Source organism: Heptranchias perlo, chromosome 14, assembly GCF_035084215.1.
Source record: "Heptranchias perlo isolate sHepPer1 chromosome 14, sHepPer1.hap1, whole genome shotgun sequence".
NCBI lineage: Eukaryota > Metazoa > Chordata > Chondrichthyes > Hexanchiformes > Hexanchidae > Heptranchias > Heptranchias perlo.
Window position 1 is genome coordinate 54,147,692 of NC_090338.1, and position 25,531 is coordinate 54,173,222.

At 40.7% G+C, this 25,531-nt stretch overlaps 1 protein-coding gene across 2 annotated transcripts in view; it reads right to left on the bottom strand.

The window, feature by feature from the left end:
- LOC137332537 (alpha-1B adrenergic receptor-like) overlaps positions 1-9,389 on the bottom strand; it is a 28,507-nt gene extending 19,118 nt beyond the window's left edge. The window contains exon 1 of one of the 2 annotated variants that reach the window (XM_067996445.1): positions 7,643-9,259. In XM_067996445.1, coding sequence (XP_067852546.1) covers positions 7,643-8,612 — 970 coding nt within the window. In that variant the 5' untranslated portion in view covers positions 8,613-9,259. Of the gene's footprint in view, positions 1-7,642 lie in introns of both variants that reach the window. The other variant, XM_067996446.1, reaches the window with a different exon arrangement.
- Positions 9,390-25,531: the final 16,142 nt, after the last annotated feature.

Consider the following 25,531-nt stretch of genomic DNA (forward strand, 5'->3'; position numbering starts at 1 on the left):
CCTCCATTTTATGGATCTAGTTTGGGGTTCTTTCAAAAAGAGCTTTCAGTTTGTTACTTAAGATGATTTAATTTAAATTATTTCCATTACATTATCCACCAACTACGCGATACAAAGAAGCTAAAGACGTCTACATATGTCTCAGGAAATAATGAAATAGCAGCCTAGGATGCGATTATACAAATGCTGACAATCATAAATTAATCTTATTAGACAAGATTTCATATCAAAGGGATCCTATATATTGTTACTATTAAGTGGTTTCTGAAATGACACACTGCATAAAATGGTCTAAATAGAGTGCTACAGAGAAGGAAAGACAAAACAATGGTTGTACATAGTCCTGATTATATGTCCACTGTTACAAAGTAGAGTTAATTTTGTATAAAGCGAACACTGCACCTTAATGTGCAATTTGCTTCCTAGGTTTGCAAAAATGATCGCATTTTACCCAGATTCATATTCCCTCATTAACACAATTTGACTTAAGGCATTTATACAAGTTATGCCTCGTTTACTGTGGTTTATACAGAACAGCACCCTGTGCCCCTAACAGTTGTATGCTATTTCAGTACTATACTCATTTGAAACATATACTGTCATCACTTATGGGTCCTTCCAAACAGACCTTGCGGTGACTTAAATGGATTGCATGTACTAAAACAAAACTTAAAAATAAAGAGCAATGAATGAAGTAATAAATAAATATCTTGCCTGTGCGACACCTACTTACAGCATGACTGTTATAAGACTAGTTTATCTACTACTTTCTTTTGAACTGTTTTGTGAAATAAGTGTTGAGTGCAAGTAAAAAGAAAACACGTACAATTACTTTTTGGAGTGTGGTTTTACATTGAATACCAATCTTTTCAAGATGTATTAACAGTTTTCAAATGAAATACACAAGAAGGCAGGAGGGTGCAGAACAGCAAAAAAAGACTATTGCAGTTTATCTAGCTGCCCCAAACTCAGCTGTTTAAAGTACATTATACATTTAGTGGGTATTTGTCTGCTAGTATCTTGCTCATGGGTCCTGTTTCTTTTTTATATAGAATTTTCAGTACAGAAACAGGCCCTTCAGCCCAACTGGTCTATGTCAGTGTTTAAGTTCCAAAGGAGCCTCCTCCTACCCTACTTCACCTACCCTATCAGAGTAACCTTCTATTCCTTTCTCCCTCATGTCTTTATCTAGCTTCCCTTTAAATGTATCTTTGCTATTCGCCTCAACTACTCCATGTGTTAGCAAGTTCCACATTCTAACCACTCTCTGGGTAAAGAAGTTTCTCCTGAGTTCCTTATTTTGATGGGAGAGGCATCCCCAGATGTTCAATTTATGTATTCTTATGCCATAAATTAACTGCTACTATCCAAATGGGTTTTATAGGTTCGCTCATAATGTTTTAAACATAAAGAGTATGCACATTTAATGAGAAATAACCACTGAGTGAATATTACTCATTTAAATACCTATGGAAAGGTTTGACACGTTTTGTAATGACGTGACAATATGTAACAGAATAAAATAAGCAGCGATACCACCGAGCCTGAAATATTTTTCTTCCTAGTTTATTGGGTGGGAGGTCAGTGAAGACATCCTCTGCAGAAATTATATGAATTACGATGTTAAAATTTGCGGAGGTCGCTAGCTGCTGGCTCTTTTACTAACAACACTACAGTCATGGTTGGGAATAGGGGGCGTTTCCTGACATACAACATCTGCAAAAATAATTTCCTCTAAATTTCCCCAACTGAAAAGATGCAGAACCAACGAAATAGTCCTTCACTCGTAGAATCTTCAGATTGAATTAAAAACATTGAATTTTATTATTCTATTGTTGATATTTTATTTCAGTTCTCCAATTTTTAAAGTGACATTTACGAAGCAGAATTTACCTTCCGTTTGATTTTTCACGGGAAATTGTCAATCTGGTTATAAAATAGCCGGGAACTTATTCGGTATTTTACAAATCACTTTGATGCTTTTTAAAATCCGGAACCAACTTGAGCAGCCGTTTCCACAAAATTGTTGAATTCAAGGCCAATGGGAAACTGTGGCTTAATAACGCTGCAGTTGCAAGAAAATGTCAGGAAAATAGTTCAAACGAGCAACAACTATCGCGCACAGTAAAGAAAATATTAGCAAATGGTTTATTATTTAACTGTTTTGCCCCCTTCTTTTCATACATCGCCCGAGGCTCTGTCGTCGTGAAATATTTTGCAAGTCCAAAGTTGGTGAAATGATTTGCCGAAATACTTTGAAATATTAATGTGTTCTGTGTTAGTGTATTACACAGCTGTCCAAATGTTCACTGTGACTTTTACCCCTAAATCCCTGCTCAGTATCTGGCCGTTATCCACACAAACATACTTAAAGAGAATGGTTGGGAAATGTTCTCGTCCTGTTTGTCATAGAGAGCATTACCAGATCACATCTAAACAAATAAATCGCTGCTGGGAAGTGAAGCAAATAACAGATCATCCCTCGTCCACTGACTATAAAGAAATGGACGATGCTTCTCCTCTAGATGCATAAGTATCTATCCCCACAGCCTCCTGCTTCTATTCTGTGGTAATTCGGTGAGATGTTTTTGAAGAATACTATTCTAGAGATAAAATATAAGTCTCATAAACTTGAAATCTGGGCTTCAGTACACAAAGAATTGATATCTACCCACAACATAGGAACAGGAGTAGGCCATTCAGCCCCTCCAGTCAGTTCAGTCAATCAATTAGATCATGGCTGATCTGTACCTCAACTCCATTTATCCATCTTTGCTCCATAATCCCTTAATACTCTTACCAAACAAAAATCTATCAATCATCATTCTTGAAAATGTCAATTGACCCAGCATCCAAAGGCGGGGTCAATTGACAAGGAGGAGAGAGTTCCAGATTTCCATTTCTCTTTGTATGAAAATGTGCTTCCTGATTATACTTCTGAATGGCCTAGTTCTAAATTTAAGATTATGCCCACTTATTTTGGATTTCCCCACCAGAGAAAATAGTTTTTCTGCATCTACTCTATCGAATCCCTTCATAATTTTAAACATCTCGATTAGAACACCCCTCAACCTTGTAAACTCAAAGGAATATAAACCGAGTAAGTACTATGTGGGACTATAAGAGTAATTCTGCCACTTTGAACAATTTACATTTTGTTACAGGGTGGTGGATAAGAGGTGAACACTCATTAAATGAGAGAAAGGGAGTGGGGATGAGAACGTCAAAGTGCAGTCAAAGACAAAGGTCTTTCAGCATCTTTCGAAGGACACAAATTGGAGATTCTCAGGGAGGGGTTTCTGGAGGACAGGAGCATACTGGCTGAAGAAGAGGCTGCTCATAATGGAATAGAGGGAGCAAGTGACAAGGTTTAGGCCAGTGCAGGAGCAGTGGAGGGTAATAGGGACAGATAGCTGGAGGATATATCAGGGATAGGGAGGAGTGAGGGAAGGGAGGGATATGAGGTGAGGAAAGTCAATCCTCTAGGGCATGGGAAGCAAGTGGAGCTTTGTAAGGATGGGGTTGATGGGGATGCAACAACAACAACTTGTATTTATATAGTGCCTTTAATGTAGTGAAACATCCCAAGGTGCTTCACAGGAGTGTTACCAAACAAAATTTGACACCAAGCCACATAAGGAGGTATTAGGACAGGTGATCAAAAGATTGGTCAAAGAGGTAGGTTTTAAGGAGCATCTTAAAGGAGGAGAGAGTGGTAGAGAGGCGGAGAGGTTTAGGGAGGGAATTCCAGAGCTTAAGGCCTAGGCAGCTGAAGGCAAGGCCGCCAATGGTGGAGCGATTAAAATTGGGGATGCGCAAGAGGCAAGAATTGGAGGAGCGCAGAGATCTCGTAGGGTTGTACGGCTGGAGGAGGTTACAGAGAAAGGGAGGGTCGAGGCCATGGAGGGAGTTCAAAACAAGGATGAGAATTTTAAAATCGATGCATTCCCAGACCAGGAGCCAATGAAGGTCAGCGAACACAGAGGTGATGGGTGAACGGAATTTGATGCGAGTTAGGATATGGGCAGCAGAGTTTTGGATGAGCTCAAGTTTATGGAGGGTGGAAGATGGGAGGCCAGCCAGGAAGTCAAGCCTAGAGGTAACAAAGACATGGATGAGGGCTTCAGCAGCAGACCTTAGTGTGGATGAGAACTTAGGTCAGTTCATCTTTGTAGTTTATGAAGCATAGAAGTTCGGAGGCCAGAAAAAGCTTAATTGAATATGTATATGTTGAGCAAAACATTCTTGGCATATTTTGTCCTGCAGCATGTATGCAAAGAAAGTTCTTGTAGCTGAAATTACAACAAGAACTTGCATTTATGTAACTACTTTAATGTAGAAAACCACCACAAAGAGCTGGTTTTTCAGGAAGATTTTGAAGGAAGAGAAGGGGGTGGAGAGGCAGAGGGGTTTAGGAAGGAAATTGTAGAGCATGGGGCCTGGTGGCTGAAAATGTGCCAAAAGGGGGATTTGCACAAGAGGCTGGAGTGAGAGGAACACAGAGTTTGGGGAGCTTGTAGCAGTGTAGGAGGTTATAGACATAGGGAGGAGTGAGGCCTTGGAAAAAATGTTAACACAAGAATGAACATTTTGAGTTTGATGTGTTGGGGAAATGACAGCCAATGTAGGTTAACAAGGACAGGGCTGATGGGCAAGTGGGACTTGGTGCTGGATAGGATACAGGCAGTAGTGTTTTGAATGTGCTCAAGTTTATGGAGGGTGGAAAATGTGAGGCCAGTCAGAAAGCATTGGAGTAATTGAGTGTAGAGGTGATAAAGACAAAGACCATAGGTTTCAAATGCTAATGCAGTAATACAGATGTGTATACACTCTTATCAAACTATTTTTATTAGTTAAATATAACTTTGTCATCCTCACTAGAATCTTCACTTGCACTGCTAATATTGTTCAAGCAGATTGCTAATAGATGCAAGACTCTACATAGATAACAACGTTTTCTTGGGAATTTAGCTCAATGTTCAATTCTCCATTCGCATTTAAAAATAAGTTTGAAGTTACAATCTGAAGGTACGCACTACTGTCATATAACTAACATTTTAGCACATTTTAAAAGGATTAGATGTTAGTCAATTTCAAGAAACTAACACTTTTAGCATATCCTAATTAGTTACCTCAGGAATGAAACCCATAGCATGTAATGGATCAGTTAAGTATTGTAATCCTGAGGCGCTACATGACGAGATTCAGGATTATAGTATTTAGCTACCTAACTCATCCTTCAGCTAATCACACTTTACCTGTGTCTTGTAAATGTCTTTGATTTCTCTCATTATGCCTTCTATTGTCTCGTTTTTATATCAGTTCTGCCATTTCACCATCTCCTGTTTTCCAAATAGGCCCTTTACGGGTTATTCGATTTCTTTTTTAGTGTGTGTGCGTGTTTTCCCTTTGCTCTGTTCATTTTTAAATGCTGTTCATCCCTAAAATCCTCCAATTTTGACAAAGATTCTACCCAAAATGTTAACAATTCTTCTCTCCTCAGATGCTGCCTGACCTGCTGAGTATTTCGATTATTTTCTATTTTTCTTTCAGATTTCCAGCATGTGCAGTTTTTTTTTTACTTTTTGTTTCGACTCTTTTTGAATGTACCATGCAAGTCTCTGTCAGTTCCAATTTTATTTTGTAAAGAGAGAAGGCTGTGCCCTGTCATTGTTAGCACGGTAAATAAAACGCTTGTCACCAAGTTCGAAACAGGTTCGAGATAATTATTGCATCAAAACTGACAGGTTAGTAGTTGATTAGTTTGATATGCTTTTTATGTTATTATCAGGTATCTTAACTTTATCAGATTACGAAACGTTTCAGTTGACATTAAACTGTGCTGAAATGCTCCAGCTGTACTCACTTGAATCGTTAATAGTGAACAGAAACAATAGCAGGAACGGAGCTAAAACATCCCCTGAAGCAGATCGAGTTTATCTCACTGCAACAGGGCAGCAAATAAATGTGGCAGCGGCTGTCTCAATTTACAGTCACGTGGCTATCTGAATCTTTTGTTGAAAATGCATTTAATATTTGTCACTAACGTGAAGAAATTAACTGCTTGGAACATCTATGTAGATTTGTGAGTGTTGGTTCCTACATAATTATGCATTACATTAACGCACTTTTGTCTTGTTTCACTTATATTTATTATTTTTCTGTAATATATTCTGGTTAAACAATATCAACGTGGTACTAGCTTCAAGGACGTGCCCAGCCATAGGTTAGTGAATAAATAGCAGCGAAGCAGTTATTAAGTCCGTCACGATTCCGTATTAACCGTTAATATTAATTCAGCCTCATCTCACTGTTTGACTCAGCAAGTTAAAACTCCCTCCTCGGTGGCATTAGCAATCACTGTATAAAGAATATATTCCCACTGTATAAATATATTTAAAAATTGATTTAGGTGAACTGTATGAAATGGGAGGAATGTTAATGCCAATCGATATTCTCCCAATCGATTTTGACATGGGTCCTGTTGAAATCGACATTTTCAATGAGAGCTATTTTCAGAGTGTTTTACCAGTCTGCATTGACTTTGCCTCCCTCCAGAAATTGTTACTGCAACTCACTCAGTCTTATTACATTTTAATGAAAGTGCTCCTTCAATGGAGATCATGTTCCCTACATACATGGAGGGGAGCTCCAGGGGCCCCGACACAAATCGGTCAAAATAACAAAGTATAAATCCCACGTCTGGGCTCTTGTTCAGGGTACAGTGACATGGTTGAATAATGTTTGAATTCTGTTCATTCATTAATTTCGGTATGGGTGCAGGTTTCGGGTAAAACAGAAAAAAAGTTAAATTCACTCCCCTTCTTACGCTCCTACAGTAAACACGTTTGTTTTTAATTCTAGAAAATATGTTTTTATCTTGATGAAACTGTAAAAATAAATGCAATCTTTTATTCGCATCAGAGTGCAAAGATCCTTTATTTAAAACCTAGAGCTAACAGAGAAATTGTGGGGCGCAGTGTAGCAACGCACAAAACATTTTTTTCCAAGATGAACCACTTTGCAAAAAAAACACTAAAATTTTAGATTTTCGCAATGACTGATGCAGCCATTTTGTGAATATTCTGAATACATTGCTTATGAAATAAACCATCGCTGTGCGCTCAGAAACTTTGGATCGAATAGCTAACTAGACGTAGGCAAAATTTGAACCTTAAAAAAAGTGTGAATAGGAAGATTGGGGACATAAGTTAGATCAATATAGAGGGAATCCATTGGATATATTCGCAATTTTATACTTCCGCTGTTTTATTTTATAGATTCAGCAAACTTCTTCTGAAGTGGCAGCATCTCGTCCAGTAAGTTCACGCTAAAGTTCAAAAGTTAATACTGCACAATAAATTCTCATTCATAAGTCTCAGAGAGCGATAATGATCTATGTCCTGTATATAAATTCATCACCATGGTCCGTTTGAAAGTCCTTCAAGGCGCTATTTTAAATGTTAAATGTTAAGAAATTTAATGGCATTTTCCCCCAGGCTGATCTTTGTTACAAACTATGTCCACGTGTCCATTAAATTTGCCCCACAACTCAATGAAGAGCAGTAACGGATCATATTTCTTCAAATGGTGAATCCAGACATTGTTAATATTTACGTTAGCATCTACAGACCATACTCACCAAGGGGAAGAGCGATGAAGAATGGCAACCAGCAGAGGATGAACATGCCCATGACGATGCCAAGGGTCTTCGCTGCCTTCTTTTCTCTGGAGAACTTGAGAAGACGCACAGACAATGAACTTCTTATATGGTGCCCTTTGGACTTAGGGACGACAAGAGACTCGTCCTGAATGTTCCTACAATGGATGCGCAAAGTCAGCTCCCTGGAGTCCGATGTCTCCTTCATCACCCCAGCCTCCAGGTTCTTGGTAGTCCTTTTGGCCACAATATAGACCCTGAAGTACATCACCAGGATGACAGTTAGGGGGATGTAAAAGGACCCCAGCGAGGAGAAAAGAGCGTAGCCAGGTTCCTCGGTGATTTGGCAGTCCCTCTCATCCGGCGGAGCTGGCTGTTTCCAGCCCAAGAGGGGACCGATAGAGATGACTATGGACAAGACCCACACCCCTACCACAACCAGTACTGCCTTTTTCTCTGTTACAATGGAGGGGTAGCGCAGGGAGTAGCGAACGCCGATATAACGGTCTATTGAAATGGCACACAGGCTCATGATGGAGGCAGTGCAACAGAGCACATCAACCGCTGCCCAAATATCACAAAAAATCCTCCCAAAAATCCAGTACCCGAGGATCTCCAGTGTGGCCGAAAAGGGCAGCACCGTTGTGCTTAAGAGCAAGTCTGCGATCGCCAAGTTTATAATAAAGTAGTTTGTGGTTGTTTGTAAGTGTCGGTTGAAAGCTACGGAGAGGATGACTAAAATGTTACCGACCAGCGCGAATAAAATGAAGAGCCCGAGGACCAGCCCGAGGACGGCTCCCTTGGTCGCGTTCAGCGGCGGCGAGGTGCGATTCTGGAAGGTCCCGTTTGAGATGTTGGCCGTCAAGTTCTCATCGTAGAAAAGGGGGTATGGGGATGATCGGTTGTCACCTAAACCTCCATCAGGGTGCACGAAATTCATGTTAACCATCATTCTCCATATCAGCTCATGTGACGGCCAAGCGGCAAAGTCCCATCACAAGTGGATATCCCGAGTCAGGACAGTGGAGGAAAGTTGTTCTGCGGAGAGGACGGGCCACCTTCTTCACTGAGAATCGCACTCTCATCGGTGGAGCTTCCTGCAACCGAGTCCGAGGAGAGGGGGAAGGATCCACAAGTGGCCCGGGACCAGGTGTGGGGAGGTTACCTCCGAGAGCCGGCTCTGGTCCCACTCGGCGCCGTTATCTGGGGCAGGAATCTCTCCTCCGCTCCGCTCCACGCCGCTCTGCCGGCGACTCCCTCCCGCTCCCTCCTTTTTATAGATCGGCTTCACGCAAAAAAAAAACAAATCTGTCAAAAGGTGCTGGATCAGAGTGACGTCAGGACCAGGTCTGAAATAACACAGGACATTTCGTGAAAGATCAGAGTAACACCTGGGAGAGGGGAGGGGAGATAGACAGGGTGGGATGACCAACACCGGCAGGGTGTTAGTGTAGGGGGAGAGGGGAGGGGAGAGATAGACAGGGTGGGATGACCAACACCGGCAGGGTGTTAGTAGGGGGAGAGGGGAGGGGAGAGATAGACAGGGTGGGATGACCAACACCGGCAGGGTGTTAGTGGGGGGAGAGGGGAGGGGAGATAGACAGGGTGGGATGACCAACACCGGCAGGGTGTTAGTGGGGGGAGAGGGGAGGGGAGATAGACAGGGTGGGATGACCAACACCGGCAGGGTGTTAGTAGGGGGAGAGGGGAGGGGAGATAGACAGGGTGGGATGTACAACACCGGCAGGGTGTTAGTGTAGGGGGAGAGGGGAGGGGAGATAGACAGGGTGGGATGATCAACACCGACAGGGTGTTAGTGTAGGGGGAGAGGGGAGGGGAGATAGACAGGGTGGGATGTACAACACCGGCAGGGTGTTAGTGGGGGGCCAAGGGGAGGGGAGATAGACAGGGTGGGATGATCAACACCGACAGGGTGTTAGTGGGGGGAGAGGAGAGGGGAGATAGACAGGGTGTTAGTGTAGGGGGAGAGGGGAGGGGAGATAGACAGGGTGGGATGTACAACACCGGCAGGGTGTTAGTGGGGGGCCAAGGGGAGGGGAGATAGACAGGGTGGGATGACCAACACCGGCAGGGTGTTAGTGGAAGGGCGTCTACGGAACACTGGGGCGGTAAAGCCCAGCACTGGGATTATATACTTCAGCAAGTTTTACACAGCAGCCAAGTAAAGGAAGATAAAACTCATTACAAGGCAAGGGCTAAGACTTTATTTAATATCCTAATCATTTATCTTTGTGGGATAAAATCCTTGGGATTGAGGAATTAAAAAACAACACAGGTGCAAGAACCCGATAGAAAAACAAACGGAAGTAATAGCACAAACAACAAACTTCCAGGAAAATCCCTTTCGGATTTATTTCTGACGGTGACAGTCACTGATTTCGTTCTGAATATCACAGCTTTATCTGGATAGGACTGCAAACCGCGCCGGAGATGAACCTTCATTTCATATGTGATGACTGAACTTCAATTTGCAGCATTTAGTACAAACTTTACATCTCTGTTAAAAACACGGTAAACTATACTGAACACTGTTATAACAGAGCAGCATTGAATTAGGGTGTCTATATCCCAGATGAAGTAAATACATCTAAAAAGCTTACCTTATCCCTTTAAACCATGCATACCGCCTGATGCTTCACACATACGAATGATGTGGTGGTTGGTCCTTAAAATCAATTAGCCGGACTGTTTAAAATATGCTCAAACGCCCTTGAGTTGTTGCTAGGAAGGATCACGGTGTTGCTGTAGTTTTCATTTTGGGCGTTAGATAGCGCAGTTCAGACCGCGGCATCTCCAGCTCGCCCCTTCCTGAAATAACAACCTGTGGCCAACCCCCACATCCCCAAACGATGTATAGTTCAGACACTTGAAACACCTAGCAGTAATTATCATTCAGAATTAAAATTAAAACTGTCAATAGTTTCACACGAGCCTTTAAAACAAACACGCTAAAACTATAAGGAGTGATTTGCAATGTCATGAGAACGGTAGTTACAGTCTAAGTTCCAGTCAAGCAGTACCTTGTTTATATTGCATGGCTCGGTACAGGCTCGAGGGGCTGAATGGCCTACTCCTGTTGCAATGTTCCTAATTGGAATTGGACAATCTTGCACGCGTTTATACACACTCACAGAGCTATGGTCCTAGCCCTTAAAAATTAAACGTCTTGAGAACATCATGTGGAGTGTGGGCATTCTTAATCGATCTCTGATATATTAAAAATCTTATACCTGCTTGGACATCCTATCTGCCCAACACGTTTTCCTGTTGTCACATTTTTGTCACACTTTTTGTGTCAACCGTTTGCCATTATAAGTTCCTATGACCACATTTACAATAGGTTTTGCCTATGCGAACTACAAATGTGATTGTGTAACCTTGCCACCATCTCCCACAAATGGTTCAAAATGCTTTCTAAATTTTTTTCATAATTTTTTCTTAGTAACTGAAAATTTTAATGCCCAAAATAAGAGTTTAAACAAACTGAAAAAATACATATTTACCAATAATATAGTTAAATTTATTCATTTAATTTTCTTTTGTGTCTTTAAATGTCATAATTAAAGTTTTTACTTGAAGACCCAGCCTCTCTCAAAAGCTTGGATATTTTTGCCCAGAGCTGAACGTGAGTGGAATTTTCATTGTGCAGTCTGAGCAAATGCAATATTCCTAATTTCCACGATGTATCAGTACTGTTCAGTCAGCTGTACTGATGGAATATTTTTCTTTACCTTCTAACACTTTCTGCTCAGTAGTTTTTCTTCAAATCATTTTGAAAAGCGAGAGAACCCATTTCTAAAACTTTAACGAGGTAAAATTTATATTGTTTTTTGTAAACAGAGAAGCTGTGTATATGACAGTATGTGTGAGACAGAAAAAATGACAGTGTTCTGATTACACAACAGTTGTTTTTATTTTGTGTTCTATAAACTTTAGAAAGTACATTAACCAAATGTGAGAGACAGATTGGGTCAAAAGAGAGAGGGAGGGGTGATAGAGAGATAGACTGAGGTCAGAGAGGAGTTAGTGTGTGTGTCTTTCTTTATTTAATTCAATGACTTCAATTTTCAAAAAACTGTTGTGTTTTGAAGCCAATTTCTTATCTAATCTATTTTTGTTGACAGAAAAATTTAATGCTAATCACTTACATCAGAGAGAGATTCTAATTTCTAACACATTGGAGACAGAGACAGAGGCAGAGAGAAAGCCACAAATAGAGATAAAGGCAAACGGGTAGCTTCTTTCCTCATTCTAATTTGACTATTTTAAAAAATAAAAATAATTGAATTTTGAAAGCAAACAAAGCCTCTTTGAGGGAAAAAGATAAGAAAGATGGGTAGGAGGGGGCAGAGGAAGAAAACTGGTTGATGGGGGGGGGGGGGGAAGTGGGGGTGAATAGAGGGTAAAGAGTGGGGGATTAGGATTATGGTTAGGTGACACCAACGCAATAAGGGGGAGGAGAGAGTACAGGGGTAGCCTAATAGGAAAAAAGTAGGACTATTGATGGGAGTGAGAGATGGTCGGAAGGGGAATGGTTAGTGGGAAGGTGAGATGTGGGATAGGGACATGATGGAAGTGAGGAAATACGGGAAGCATGAGAAGGGAGCCAATTAAGGGCACATTTCCCCCTGCTAACCAAATCCCAAATCCCAGCCTGCAGCATGGTGGCTCCTTTCCCTGACAAACCATGAGATACCACCTACTGCCTCCCATCTGAAAGGAAAGAAGAGAAAGAGAAAGAAAGTAGAAATAAACAGTATGAAGACATCACAGACAGGTAAGAGAGTATCCATATTCTACAACTTACTGTGTGCAATGCCATGGGAGATCAACTAGTAACAGCAAAAAATCTTAAGTTTGCACACACTTCCTGTATACCAAACCTTACTTCCTGTTATCATGTTTTTGTGAATTTTTAACATTGTAAGTTCCTATGTCCACATTTAAATTGGAAACTGCCTATGTAAACTTGTAATGCTGTAATTAAACTCGTTTGCTCATGGTGGCACTGTACACATTAGTTTTGCATCTCTTAACTCCTCAGCCTCTACTGCAGAGAAACTTTTATGCTCCAACCAACTCTACATCTCTGCTTCCCGTCTGTTTTGTAGTGTTTGCTGACTTTGAGCTCCAATACCTACCTAAAATGACCTCTTCATGGATGCAAGGGTAAATTTGTCTTTGTTAGGGCTCAGCAGTGTTGTACCCCCACAAAGCAACTAGTTTGCGATCAAGCAGTTAGTATGCAGGCACAAAGGGGCACAAACTTGTGTTCCACCACCCTATGGCACTGGGCATTAGCACTCTACACATCACATCATCCCTTTGTAACAAATAATAATCATGTTGATGTAGTCCTAACCTTTGGCTCAAACATGCTGCACCCAGAAGACTGCAATTATCCATCAAAACTACCCAAGGTTATTAACTTTCAGAGAGCACAGTGAGGACCATTGGCAGGAGAACAGTTGACAAAATACATTCAAGAGTTCTGAAAGACAGCGTTACTCCAGATTGCCCTACTGCAGTGGTTGCATTATGCAATCATTGTGCATTCTAAAAAAGACAACTCAGGATTTGATGTTTCATTGGCATGAGAAAATTATTAAAAATGATATAATCATAGAGATTATACAAAAAATGCTTTTTTTATATATAATCTTAATGAGTAGAATCTAGGAGCCAGGCTGTTTATTATACAGCAGAAATAGCTCAAAAAATAAATAAAACTGAAAAAATCTTGCTGCTCATGAACGATTGCTAATCTTGTTACATGATATATGGATTGATACATTTGAGTTTGGGGATGTGGAAACAATGTCTGGCACAGTTTCAATTCTGCATCACCATAAAGGTGAAGAATAACACTGCTGGTAAGTTCTGAATGTTAACAATAGTGGCAATAGCACTAGCTGTGCAGTCCCAATAGCAATAACACTTGACAGAGTACTATGTTAAACCATTGACAATTACAGCTACATATCGGTGCCAAAAATAATAAAAGAAGACCTTAACGTGCAATGGGTGTCACTAGCAAGGCCAGCATTTATTGCTCATCCCTAATTGCGCTGAGAAGGTGGTGGTGGGCCTTTTACTCGTACCGCTGCAGTTGTGTGGTTAAAGTGCTCCCACGATGCTGTTAGGTAGGGTGTTCCAGGATTTTGGCTCAGCAATGATGAAGGAACAACGATATATATCCAAATCAGGATTGTGCGTGACTTGGAGAGGTACTTCGAGGTGGTGTTGTTCCATGCACCTGCCACTCTTGTCCTTCTAGGCAGTGGAGGTCATGGGTTTGGGAGGTGCTGCCGAAGAAGCCTTGGATGCAGCGCATCCAGTATATGGTACACACTGCAGCCATGGTACGTCAGTGGTGGAAAGCTTGGATGTTTAGGCTATTGAATGAAGTACCAATCAAGGGGACTGCTTTGTCCTGGATGGTGTCAAGCATCTTGACTATTGTTGGAGCTGCATTCACCCAGGCAAGTGGAGAGCATTCCATCACACTCTTGATTTGTGCATTGTAGGTGGTGGAAAGGCTTTGAAGAGTTAGGAGATGAGTCACTCGGTGCAGAATATCCAGCCTCTGACCTGCTTTAGTAGCCATAGCAATTATGTGTCTGGTAGAGTTGAGTTTCTGGTCAATGGTGACCTCCAGGATGTTGATGGTGAGGGCTCAACAATGGTAATGCCACTGAATGTCAAGGGAGGTGGTTAAGCTCTCTCTTATTGGAGATGGTCATTGCCTGGCACTTGAGTGGTGCGAATATTACTTGCCACTTATCAGCCCAAGCCTGGATGTTGTCCAGGTCTTGCTGCATGCAGGCATGGACTGCTTCATTTCAGAGTAATTGCGAATGGAGCTGAACACTTTGCATTAATCAGCGAACAGCATCACCTCTGACCTTACACTGAAGGGAAGGACACTGATGACGCAGCTGAAGATAATTGTGCCTGGGATGCTACCCTGAGAAACTCCTGGAGCAATGTCCTGGGGCTGAGATGATTGGCCTCCAACAATCACAGCTTACTTCCTTTGTGCTAGGTATGACTCCAGCCACTGGAGAGTTTCCCCTCTGATCCCCATTAACCTCAGTTTGACTGAGGCTTCTTCACGCTACACTCAGTTGAATGCTGCCTTGATGTCAAGAGCAGTCACTCTCACCTCATTTCTGGAATTCCGCTTGTGCCCATGTTTGGGCCAATGCTGTGACGTGGTCTGGATGCCAAGTGGTCTTGATGAAACCTAAACTGAGCATCGGTGAGCAGGTTATTGGTGAGTAAGTGCTACTTGATCACACCATTGACAACTCACTTGCTGATGATTGAGAGTAGACTGATGGGGCGATAACTGTCTGGGTTGGATTGATCCTGCTTTTTGTGGACAGGCCATACCTGGGCAATTTTCCACATTGTCAGGTAGATGCCAGTGTTGTAGCTGAACTGGAACAGTTTGGCAAGTGGCATGGTTGGTTCTGGAGCACAGGTCTTCAGCACATAGCCAAGATGTTGTCGAGGGCCATAGCCTTATTTGTGTCCAGTGCATTCAGCTATTTCTTGATGTCACGTGGAGTGAATCAAATTGGCTGAAGACTGGCATCTGTGATGGTGGCGACCTCAGGTATTTTCCCTGAGAATAGGAAGACAAGAAAGAAAGAAATAAAAGAAAAGAAAGGAAGAAAGAAGTTGCATTTATATAGCATCTTTCACGACCTCAGGACATCCCAAAGCATTTCACAGCCAATTAAGTACTTTTTGAAGTGCAGTCACTGTTGTAATGGAGGGAAACACAGCAGTTATATTGCGCACTGCAAGATCCCACTAACAACAATGAAATAAATGACCAATTAAACTGTTATCGTGGTGTTGGTTGAGGAACAAATATTGATAAGGACACTGGGAGAACCCTCCTGCTCTTCTTCCAATAGTGCCATGGTACTTTTATGTCCACCTGAGAGGGCGGATCCAGGCTTAATGTCTCACCTGAAAGACGGCACCCCTGACGGTGTAGCACTCCCTCAGTACTGCACTGAATTGTCAGACTGGATTATGTGCTCATGTCCCTGGAGTGGGACTTGAATGAAGCATTGTTTAGGTTCACAAAGTTTTGTCATTTAAAATAATCAGGATTGGACACGTAAGGCAGTATTTCTGGAAGATGTGTTTAAGAATGCATGCGTGCTATGTGAAAGCTACAATGTGGAATGAGTTCTGAAAGGATTAAAGGAAAGTTGTTTTTATGACGATCCTTAGTATCAAGATAGTAATTCTAAGAGGAGTGTCAGTAGGTCAGGAGCTGTTTGAATGAATGTGTACTAAAGGTGATGGAAACCCTTCCGAGATCACAGCTAAAAGAATAGCAGAAAAAAGCAAAAAAACTGCAGGTGCTGGAAATTCAAAACAAAAACAGAAAATGCAGGAATCACACAACAGGTCAGTCAGCATCAGACAAGTTAACATTTCAGGTATTGACCCTTCATATAGGGGATGCTGATTGGCTGGAAGTAGATTACAATGCAATAATCCAAACTGGAAGAGCAAAACCCTGAGAATGAACTTCCATCACTGATCCAATTTTATTTCTGCAGTTTGTGAACTGTTTTCTTCAACCTATCCTGCTGCCACTGCTTTTTTTTTTGTTGCTGCTATAGAATGATGGGAACAATGACACTGGGCCACATAGAAGCGCTCATTCTTTTGGATGGTGGATCACAAAGAATTCATTGTCTTCCGTATATACAGGATATGATGAATATTTTTAAATGGGTTTGCAATTAGTCTTATTGTTTTTGATACTAAACCTCATTCCCATCATCTCCATGGCATTGATAGTTTTGTGTAAGATCCAGGTGCACACATAGAGTTTTGCTATACCTAGAAGTTGGGCATAGATAATGAAATCCCCTGTGTGCACAAACTGAGAAAGAAAACTCAGGTGCACTGTAGTTTAGGGGTAATTATATTGCACTTTATTATTCATCGATTTGGTTCTTTTACCTTTATCTCCTCCCAGGGCCACTTCCTTCCAACCAGGAAAGCAGGACAATTCAAGCCTTGACATCACACCCACTATTATTACTGCCCTGTGATCAGCTATCAGGAGCTGAAGGCATTCTTTCTACAACATTAATTGTCCCACCTAAGCAACAAAACCGAATCGGTAACAAATTTACTCAAAATAGTAGCAGGTTTGCTTCAAGGGTGATGCAAGATTGAAACTTGCGACCATGGTTGATACACATATATCTTATTACTGATGCCGTACGGTCGGGTCACTCAATGGTGATTGGCAATTTAGGCACGTTAAAGTGCTTCTTAGTGGCATGGGCAAGTTATTTTTATCAGACCCTAAGACCAAACAAAGGCTGCAAGGATTTATGTAAGGATTTACAGTCACAATTGGCTTCTACTGGAATCTCATTATCACAATAGCTGTAAAGCTCCACAGAAGGCTATTAATCCCAGTTTATTAGTGCACATCAAATGCTGATGCACTTCAAATGCTTCATAGCACTTGATATAGTATGTTAAAATGTTAATACAACATCTGATAAAACAATTAGTAAAATGGAGCAGTGAAGCTTGTGCGCCAGAGAAAGCATTACTTTAAGCAAAGAATTCAGGCTTTACCTACACCACTAAAACAATGGAACAACTCTCTGGAATAAATACTAATTACAATGAACTGGGTTATGTGGATGAGGGCTGTTTTCAGTGCGTTGGATGGAATAAGTGGCACAATATTGTAGCATAAAATTTCTTACATTAGTTCCTTCACTAGATTGGAGAACTTCTTATCTGGCACTTACATTAATATCTAATTATCCAGTCCAAAAAATGTTCAGCAACATGATTTAAATGAACATAACATGCCACAGCTGCTAAAATAAAACAAACTCAACAAGCTATGGATCGGAAAACCGCAGTGCCATTGCCCCCAAGTCAAACTAACTCCCAGAACCTAAGGCTAAACAAGCTGCCTTGGCCCTGACCTGCATCGCTCCCAGTGCAAGCACACTCATGCCAAGAAGTTTGAATGTGAAAACACATTTCTCCAACAGGCACCATGCAGTCAGGATGTGCAGTGACTTCATGAACTATACATGGGAATGTACACGCTCTTAAAATATGTGTGTGAGTTTACAACTGGATACACAATGACCTCAGAAAAAAATCCATGTGAATGTACCCTAAATCATACAATGGCTTGATAAAATACACGTGTGGATATATATATATAACAGCTTCATAAAATGTGAATGTACATTTTCGAGAACCCAATAAATAAGCTAAAAAAAGAAAACTACAGTAACCAATTAACAAAGGACAATTTAAAAATAATCATTAGCTGTAAACATGTATGCCTTATGTGGAGCTTCATATTCAGGCTGCAGTCCAGTTGACAGCAGAATTAGTAGCTGTCAAATATCAGCAGCTATTTGCAACTTAGACTGCTAGTCTGGTAACTTTATAAAAAATGATTAACCCATTTACACAGTACTCAATGTAATAAAACGCATATTGGCATAAAAATGTATTCACTGGTCACAAACACACTTCCATTGTCTTTTGTTAGTTGTTCAATTTGTTGGCCTTGATCCAATGTTAGTGAAGAGCCTTGAATGTGTACTAAAAAAAAACCTTGAGATCAGTTAACAGGACTAAACACAGATTACAGACAGAATTCATTTTTTTGTAATATTAGCAGGTCTTCTATGACATTGCTCACGGTAAGCTAAGGGATAGACAGTTTTATAAAGGCAGCAGTATTACACCATGCAACGCACAATGCATTATTATATAACATGCAGTGTTTACAATAGTCCTTTCCTAATAGACTCTGAGGAAAGTTGTCTGATGCTAAGTTGTCCTTTGTTTAACTTGACCTGTCTCTTTAAGGCCACAAAATGTAACTGGAGCAGAACAGAAATCTAATCTTGTACTTGCTCAGCTGTCCGTGGGAAGTGCTTTAAATAGGGACACCTTGATGCCCATTAGATGCTAATTGCTATTGTTCCTTTCCTTAGGGGAGAGGCCAAGTTAATGGCCCAGAATTTGCTGTCAAAATAACAGTGAGGCGAACGGCACTCACCGTTATTTATGCACAAATCGCACAGCAACTTCAGGTGAGGGCAGATGTGTGGTTAAACATGAAAATCCGAAAGTTGCTGTTTGAGTTGTGTTGCTCCGCTGTTAGCTTCACGAAAATGGCATCTCACTGTCTGACCCACCATTCAAATGCATTGAAAAGCATGATGTTCCTGTACTTGCATGGTAGATATGAACTAAACTCACCACAGAAAGTTAGGGCTTGTCCATTTCAGTCTAAGTATCCTTTTTAATGGCATGCTAAGTGTTAATTACTGCCAAACAACCTCTCTGGCACTGAAAATTAACTATTACAAGTGTGGAGTCTCATTCCTTCAGGTTTTAATTGTTGGAGATTTTAAAAAAGTAAATTTTTTTCTCTCTCTCTTAATCCAATCTTTCTTACCCTCCCTTTATTTCACTTTCTGTACCTGATTTGACATTGAATTCACTATTCGAACTTACACTTCCTAGTTCAGACTCTGTTGTTCATTTAACAATCCTTCAATCTGATTGGTTGAGGGGATACACAGTTGCTTGTCCTGTTCAAACAGGTCCCAGATGCCCTGTTTCCATCTCCCATTTCTAACAACTTGCAGTGCAAAATCTCATCGAAATTAAACGGGTAAGGGCAAGTCTAACTAATGGTGGGCGCCGTTTGTTGACTGGCTACAGCAAATTCTGGACCAGCATTGTCATCAGATATAAGAACATAAGAACATAAGAAATAGGAGCAGGAGTAGGCCAATCGGCCCCTCGAGCCTGCTCCGCCATTCAATAAGATCATGGCTGATCTGATCCTAACCTCAAATCTAAATTCATGTCCAATTTCCTGCCCGCTCCCCGTAACCCCTAATTCCCTTTACTTCTAGGAAACTGTCTATTTCTGTTTTAAATTTATTTAATGATGTAGCTTCCACAGCTTCCTGGGGCAGCAAATTCCACAGACCTACTACCCTCTGAGTGAAGAAGTTTCTCCTCATCTCAGTTTTGAAAGAGCAGCCCCTTATTCTAAGATTATGCCCCCTAGTTCTAGTTTCACCCATCCTTGGGAACATCCTTACCGCATCCACCCGATCAAGCCCCTTCACAAATGTTTCAATAAGATCGCCTCTCATTCTTCTGAACTCCAATGAGTAGAGTCCCAATCTACTCAACCTCTCCTCATATGTCCACCCCCTCATCCCCAGGATTAACTGAGTGAACCTTCTTTGTACTGCCTCGAGAGCAAGTATGTCTTTTCTTAAGTATGGACACCAAAACTGTATGCAGTATTCCAGGTGCGGTCTCACCAATACCTTATATAACTGCAGCAATATCTCCCTGTTTTTATATTCTATCCCCCTAGCAATAAAAGCCAACATTCTGTTGGCCTTCTTGATCACCTGCTGCACCTGCATACTAGCTTTTTGATTTTCTTGCACTAGGACCCCCAGATCCCTTTGTACTGCAGTACTTTCCAGTTTCACGCCATTAAGATAATAACTTGCTCTCTGATTTTTCCTGCCAAAGTGCATAACCTCACATTTTCCAATATTGTATTGCATCTGCCAAATCTCCGCCCACTCACCCAGCTTGTCTATATCCCCCTGTAGGTTTTTTATGTCCTCCTCACTCTCCACTTTCCCTCCCATCTTTGTATCATCTGCAAACTTTGATATGTTACACTCGGTCCCCTCCTCCAAATCGTTAATATAGATTGTAAAGAGTTGGGGACCCAGCACCGACCCCTGTGGAACACCACTGGCTACTGGTTGCCAGTCCGAGAATGAACCATTTATCCCAACTCTCTGCTTCCTGTTAGATAACCAATCCTCCACCCATGCCAGAATATTACCCCCAATCCAGTGATTATCTTGAGTAATAATCTTTTATGTGGCACCTTGTCGAATGCCTTCTGGAAGTCTAAATACACTACGTCCACTGGTTCCCCTTTATCCACCCTGTACGTTATGTCCTCAAAGAACTCAAGCAAATTTGTCAGACATGACTTCCCCTTCGTAAAGCCATGCTGACTTTGTCCTATTAAATTATGTTTATCCAAATGTTCTGCTACTGTCTCCTTAATAATAGACTCCAAAATTTTACCCACCACAGATGTTAGGCTAACTGGTCTATAATTTCCAGCCTTCTGCCTACTACCCTTTTTAAATAAGGGTGTTACATTAGCAGATTTCCAATCTGCCGGGATCTTTGTCAAGTCCAGAGAATCAGCAGGAAATGACTGGCTTTTCAGAACTTTTTTTTAAAAAACAAGACTTTCCATTTGTGACTTGTTTCTGTTTTATGAAAATTATATGAAACTAATCAGGTGGAAGTGAGACATATACTTTGTACGTGTGACACTTTCAGGTGTAATGGATGTGCTCGACACAAGAGTTTAAATATGTACATCTGTGCATCAGGCATTCCCGACATAACTCATTTTGTTGGATGAAAGATAAGGTAAATGAAGGTAAAGTGCTAAGATATTCAAAAAACGTTTGTAAACATTCAACCCGTGAGCATGCGGATAAGTGACATTTCTTTCAATCTAAATTAAATATGGTTTATTAATGCCTGAATCCAGTCATCAATTCTGAGCAAAGAATTTTGTTTTAAATACACCATCAGTTTGCAAGGCAGTCGGTAACTAATGAGAGAATGTCGTTCCTTTTATTTTGTGACTTAATAAAACTGACATTTTAAAAGAACTGTTCCATCAGTTCAGAGAGGACTCCTACTTGGAAAATTATGTCTTTTTTACTTTTACGTGCTATCTGTTGAACGCAGGTTGAAGAAATTGTACCATAAAGTTTCTCATAATTTACTTCCATTTCATTTCTGTTCTTGAAAATCATTGTCCCCAACATGGTGGAGTGGCTCTTAGCATGTTCCTAATTATTGCAGCCAAGGCCACCAGACCACTCCAGTTATAATCAGTATTACATTGATTCTGAATGAGCAAAATATATTAATATTGAGCAGTTCTTACAAGGAACATTAACTGATTTCCAAATAGCACTTGCTGTTTCAGTTCACTTACAAAGATAAATATATTTCCTATTTGAATATTTAAATCTAAAACACCATATATGTATTTTAGTAATGAATTGTGACTTTTTTTCGTGGACTACTTCATTAATTTTTGTGCACAATACATCTATATGATATCTAGTTTGTCAGCTAAGATAGCTGCTATTCTGATAAAATCTTATTATGGGTAGGCAGCAGCTAAATTGCTAGACTCTTGACATTTCATTTTTAGTCTTGACTGACAATTGGAGTCAGGATTCCTTTGTTTAGAGGGTGTGTTTTTCCAGTCTTGGTTTTGAGTACAAAATGATGGCTAGGCCAGCCCTCATTCAATATTTTTAACTAGTTGATCTTCATGGTCAAAAGTTGTATTGGTGCCCAAACCAAAAAGTTACTAATATGTGGGTCAACTAGTTTAAGTGTTGTTTTAACTATTCATTTCTTACTTCAGAAACTTCTACGATTGAACTGATGCACCACAGTTTCCAGTAGCTGCATGATATCACCAGAGGTTGTGTGGAATTACATTACAAAGTCAATTACACTGAGAAATCTGCAAAGGTCACTTCATTGCAGTAAGCTATTTCTTGGTGCATGTGTTTGATGATTCCTTGTCTTCTTGAGCTCTACGTGCTGTTAGCTGGAATCACATATGAGCTTTTTTGCCTTTCGGGAGTTAATTATAAAATAAGTACAGTACTAATGTACAAAAGGCATCGTGGCATTTGTAAAGAGTCAACAAAACATCAATTCTGCTGTACAGCTATGCATATGGACTCAAATGACATTACAACAAAAGAGATGTAGTTCAACTAATCCATTAGTGATGTGGCTTTAATTACTTCGATCTTATTTACATTGATAAAAAGATCAATTTGGTTTTAAATTATCATAGGGCCCAGCTATGAGTTACTTTTTATGCTATACTTTCTCACTATGTCATGCTGATTTGGTTGTTAAGGTTTAATCATTTCAATGTTGTGAATTTTACAATTAGCTACTATTACTATGAAATCTATTATTGGTTACACAGGTATAGGAACATAGGAACAGGAGTAGGCCATTTAGCCCCTCGAGCCTGTTCCGCCATTCAATGAGATCATGGCTGATCTGTGACCTAACTCCATATACCCACCTTAGCCCCCTATCCCTAAATACCTTTGGTTAACAAAAATCCATCAATCTCAGAATAAAATTAACAATGGAGCTAGCATCAACTGCCATTTGCAGAAGAGAGTTCCAAACTTCTAACACACTTTGCGTGTAGGAGTGTTTCCTAACTTCACTCCTGAAAGGCCTGGCTCTAATCTTTAGGCTATGTCCCCTAGTCCTAGACTGCCCAACCAGTGGAAATAGTTTCTCTCTATCTACCTTATCAGTTCCCTTTAATACCTTGAAAACTTCCATCAAATCACCCCTTAATCTTCTAAATTCTAGGGAATACAACCATGGTTTGTGTAATCTCTCCTCATAATTTAACCCTTGGAGTCCAGGTATCATTCTGGAAAATCTACACTGCACTCCCTCCAAGGCCAATATATCCTTCCTAAGGTGCGGTGCCCAGAACTGAACACAGTACTCCAGGTGTGGTCCAACCAGGGCTTTGTATAGCTGCAGCATAACTTCTACCCCCTTGTATTCTAGTCCTCTAGATATAAAGGCCAGCATTCCATTAGCCTTTTTGATTATTTTTTGTGTCTGTGCATGCTGGGTTTTTTTATTCATTCAGGGGATATGGGCGTCGCTGGTAAGGCTAGCATTTATTGCCCATCCCTAATTGCCGGTAAGAATTTTAATGATCTATGTACATGGAACCCTAAGTCTCTTTGGACCTCCACTGTTTTGAGCTTTTCACCATTTAGAAAGTACACTGATCTACCCTTTTTAGGTCCAAAGTGGATGACCTTACACTTGTCTACATTGAAATCTATTTGAAACAGTTTTGCCCATATAATCTATTAATATCTCTCTGTAATTTTATGCTTCCAGCTACACTGCTTACAATGCTGCCTATCTTTGTGTCATTGGCAAACTTTGATATGTGACTCTCTAACCTGTCATCTAAGTCATTAATAAATACAGTGAATATTTGAGGCCTTAACACAGATCCCTGTAGGCCACCACTAGTCACATCCTGCCAATTTGAGTACCTGCCCATTATCCCTACTCTCTGTTTCCTGCCGCTCAGCCAATTTCCTAACCAGGTCAATAATTTGCACCAGATTTTATGTTACTTAAAGATTTCTAACACAGTTGTTTTAATCGGATGAATAATAAATGGATATGCTTGATTTTCTGAACATGTCTACAACTATCTTTAATGCAAAAACCCACTATAAATCCAGGTGTGTGGATACATCATACAGGGAGGAAGGCAAACAGAAGGATAGAGAAACGTACATAGATTACACAGACAGATATCGGAAGAGGAGTTCGTTAACTACAAGAATACAAGAAAGGATAACACTTTGACTTATAACAGGCATGTTTACCTTTCTCAAAATCCAAATCTTTAATACTGGGGCCAACATCAAAGTTAATCTGGTAAAACTGGTGTAAGCATTTAGACAACTTGTTGGTCAAATGCTGTTCCTCCAATACCAGAAGCAAGCAGCCTAGATAACAGTGAAACATTCAGATAGAACAACTCTTGAAATACCACTAAATCTTCTCCAGAATTAAAAACTCCTTAAACAAGCAGAAATGTGGAGTCCTAAATTTACACAAAATAAATTGTTCTGAGGATTTGGGTGATGCTGGCAAGGCTGCATTTATTGTCTATCTCTAATTACCTGAGAAGGTGATGACGGCCTTCTCCTTGAACTGCTGCAGTTCTTCTGCTGAGAATATTTCTACCATGGTGTTAGGTAAGGAACTCCAGAATTTTGACCCAGTGATAGTGAAGGAATGGTGATATATTTCCAAGTTGGGATGCTGTGTGATGGGGTGGATATTGAGTCTAACAGCAGGGGCATCAATCATACGGACTGGTCTGTCCTGAGAAGTGTTAAATTTCTTGGGTTGTTGATGCAGCTGCACTGATTCAGGTGAGTGGTGAATATTGCATACATTCTTGTCTTGAGCCTTGTAGGTGATGGAAAGACTTGAAGGGGTTACAAGGTGAGCCATTCATCACAGGGTAGCCAGCCTCTGCCCTGCTATTGTAGCCACATTGGTGATGTGGCTGTTCCAATTAAGCTTCTGGTTAATGGTAACGCTGAGGATAATGATGGTCGGGGGCTCTGTGATGATAGTGCCATTGAAAGTCCTTAGTAACCTCTCTTCCTCCCCATGTGGTCAGTCACTCAATGTCCACTGCACAAAATAATGTTTGCCTCAGTCCCCTAAAAAATAGGAACCTGCCTATTTGAAGGGATATTTCTATGGTTCAGAAGCATTTTCTGGAAGCCTGACTTCCCATGAGAAGACTAGAACAGCCAATTCTGAATTTTCATTTAAGTGGACTGATTACTGGTTAAACCACCCTGAAAACAATCTCATACATTTCTCTTCTTCCTTCCTCTCCTGCAGTTAATAATTCCTGTTGGGACATGGTTGCACAGGGACTGCAGCCCTACTGCACTTGGACCAATAAGTATCTTAGACAGTGATTACTAGTAGGCTATTGGATTACAGGGGGCATTGTAAACATGCACAGTCCTAACCATACCTGACATTCACACACATGCATTTTTTGAACAGGAGCCGTAAGGACTTGTAGGAAGAAGAAAAGGCCACTACCCAAAC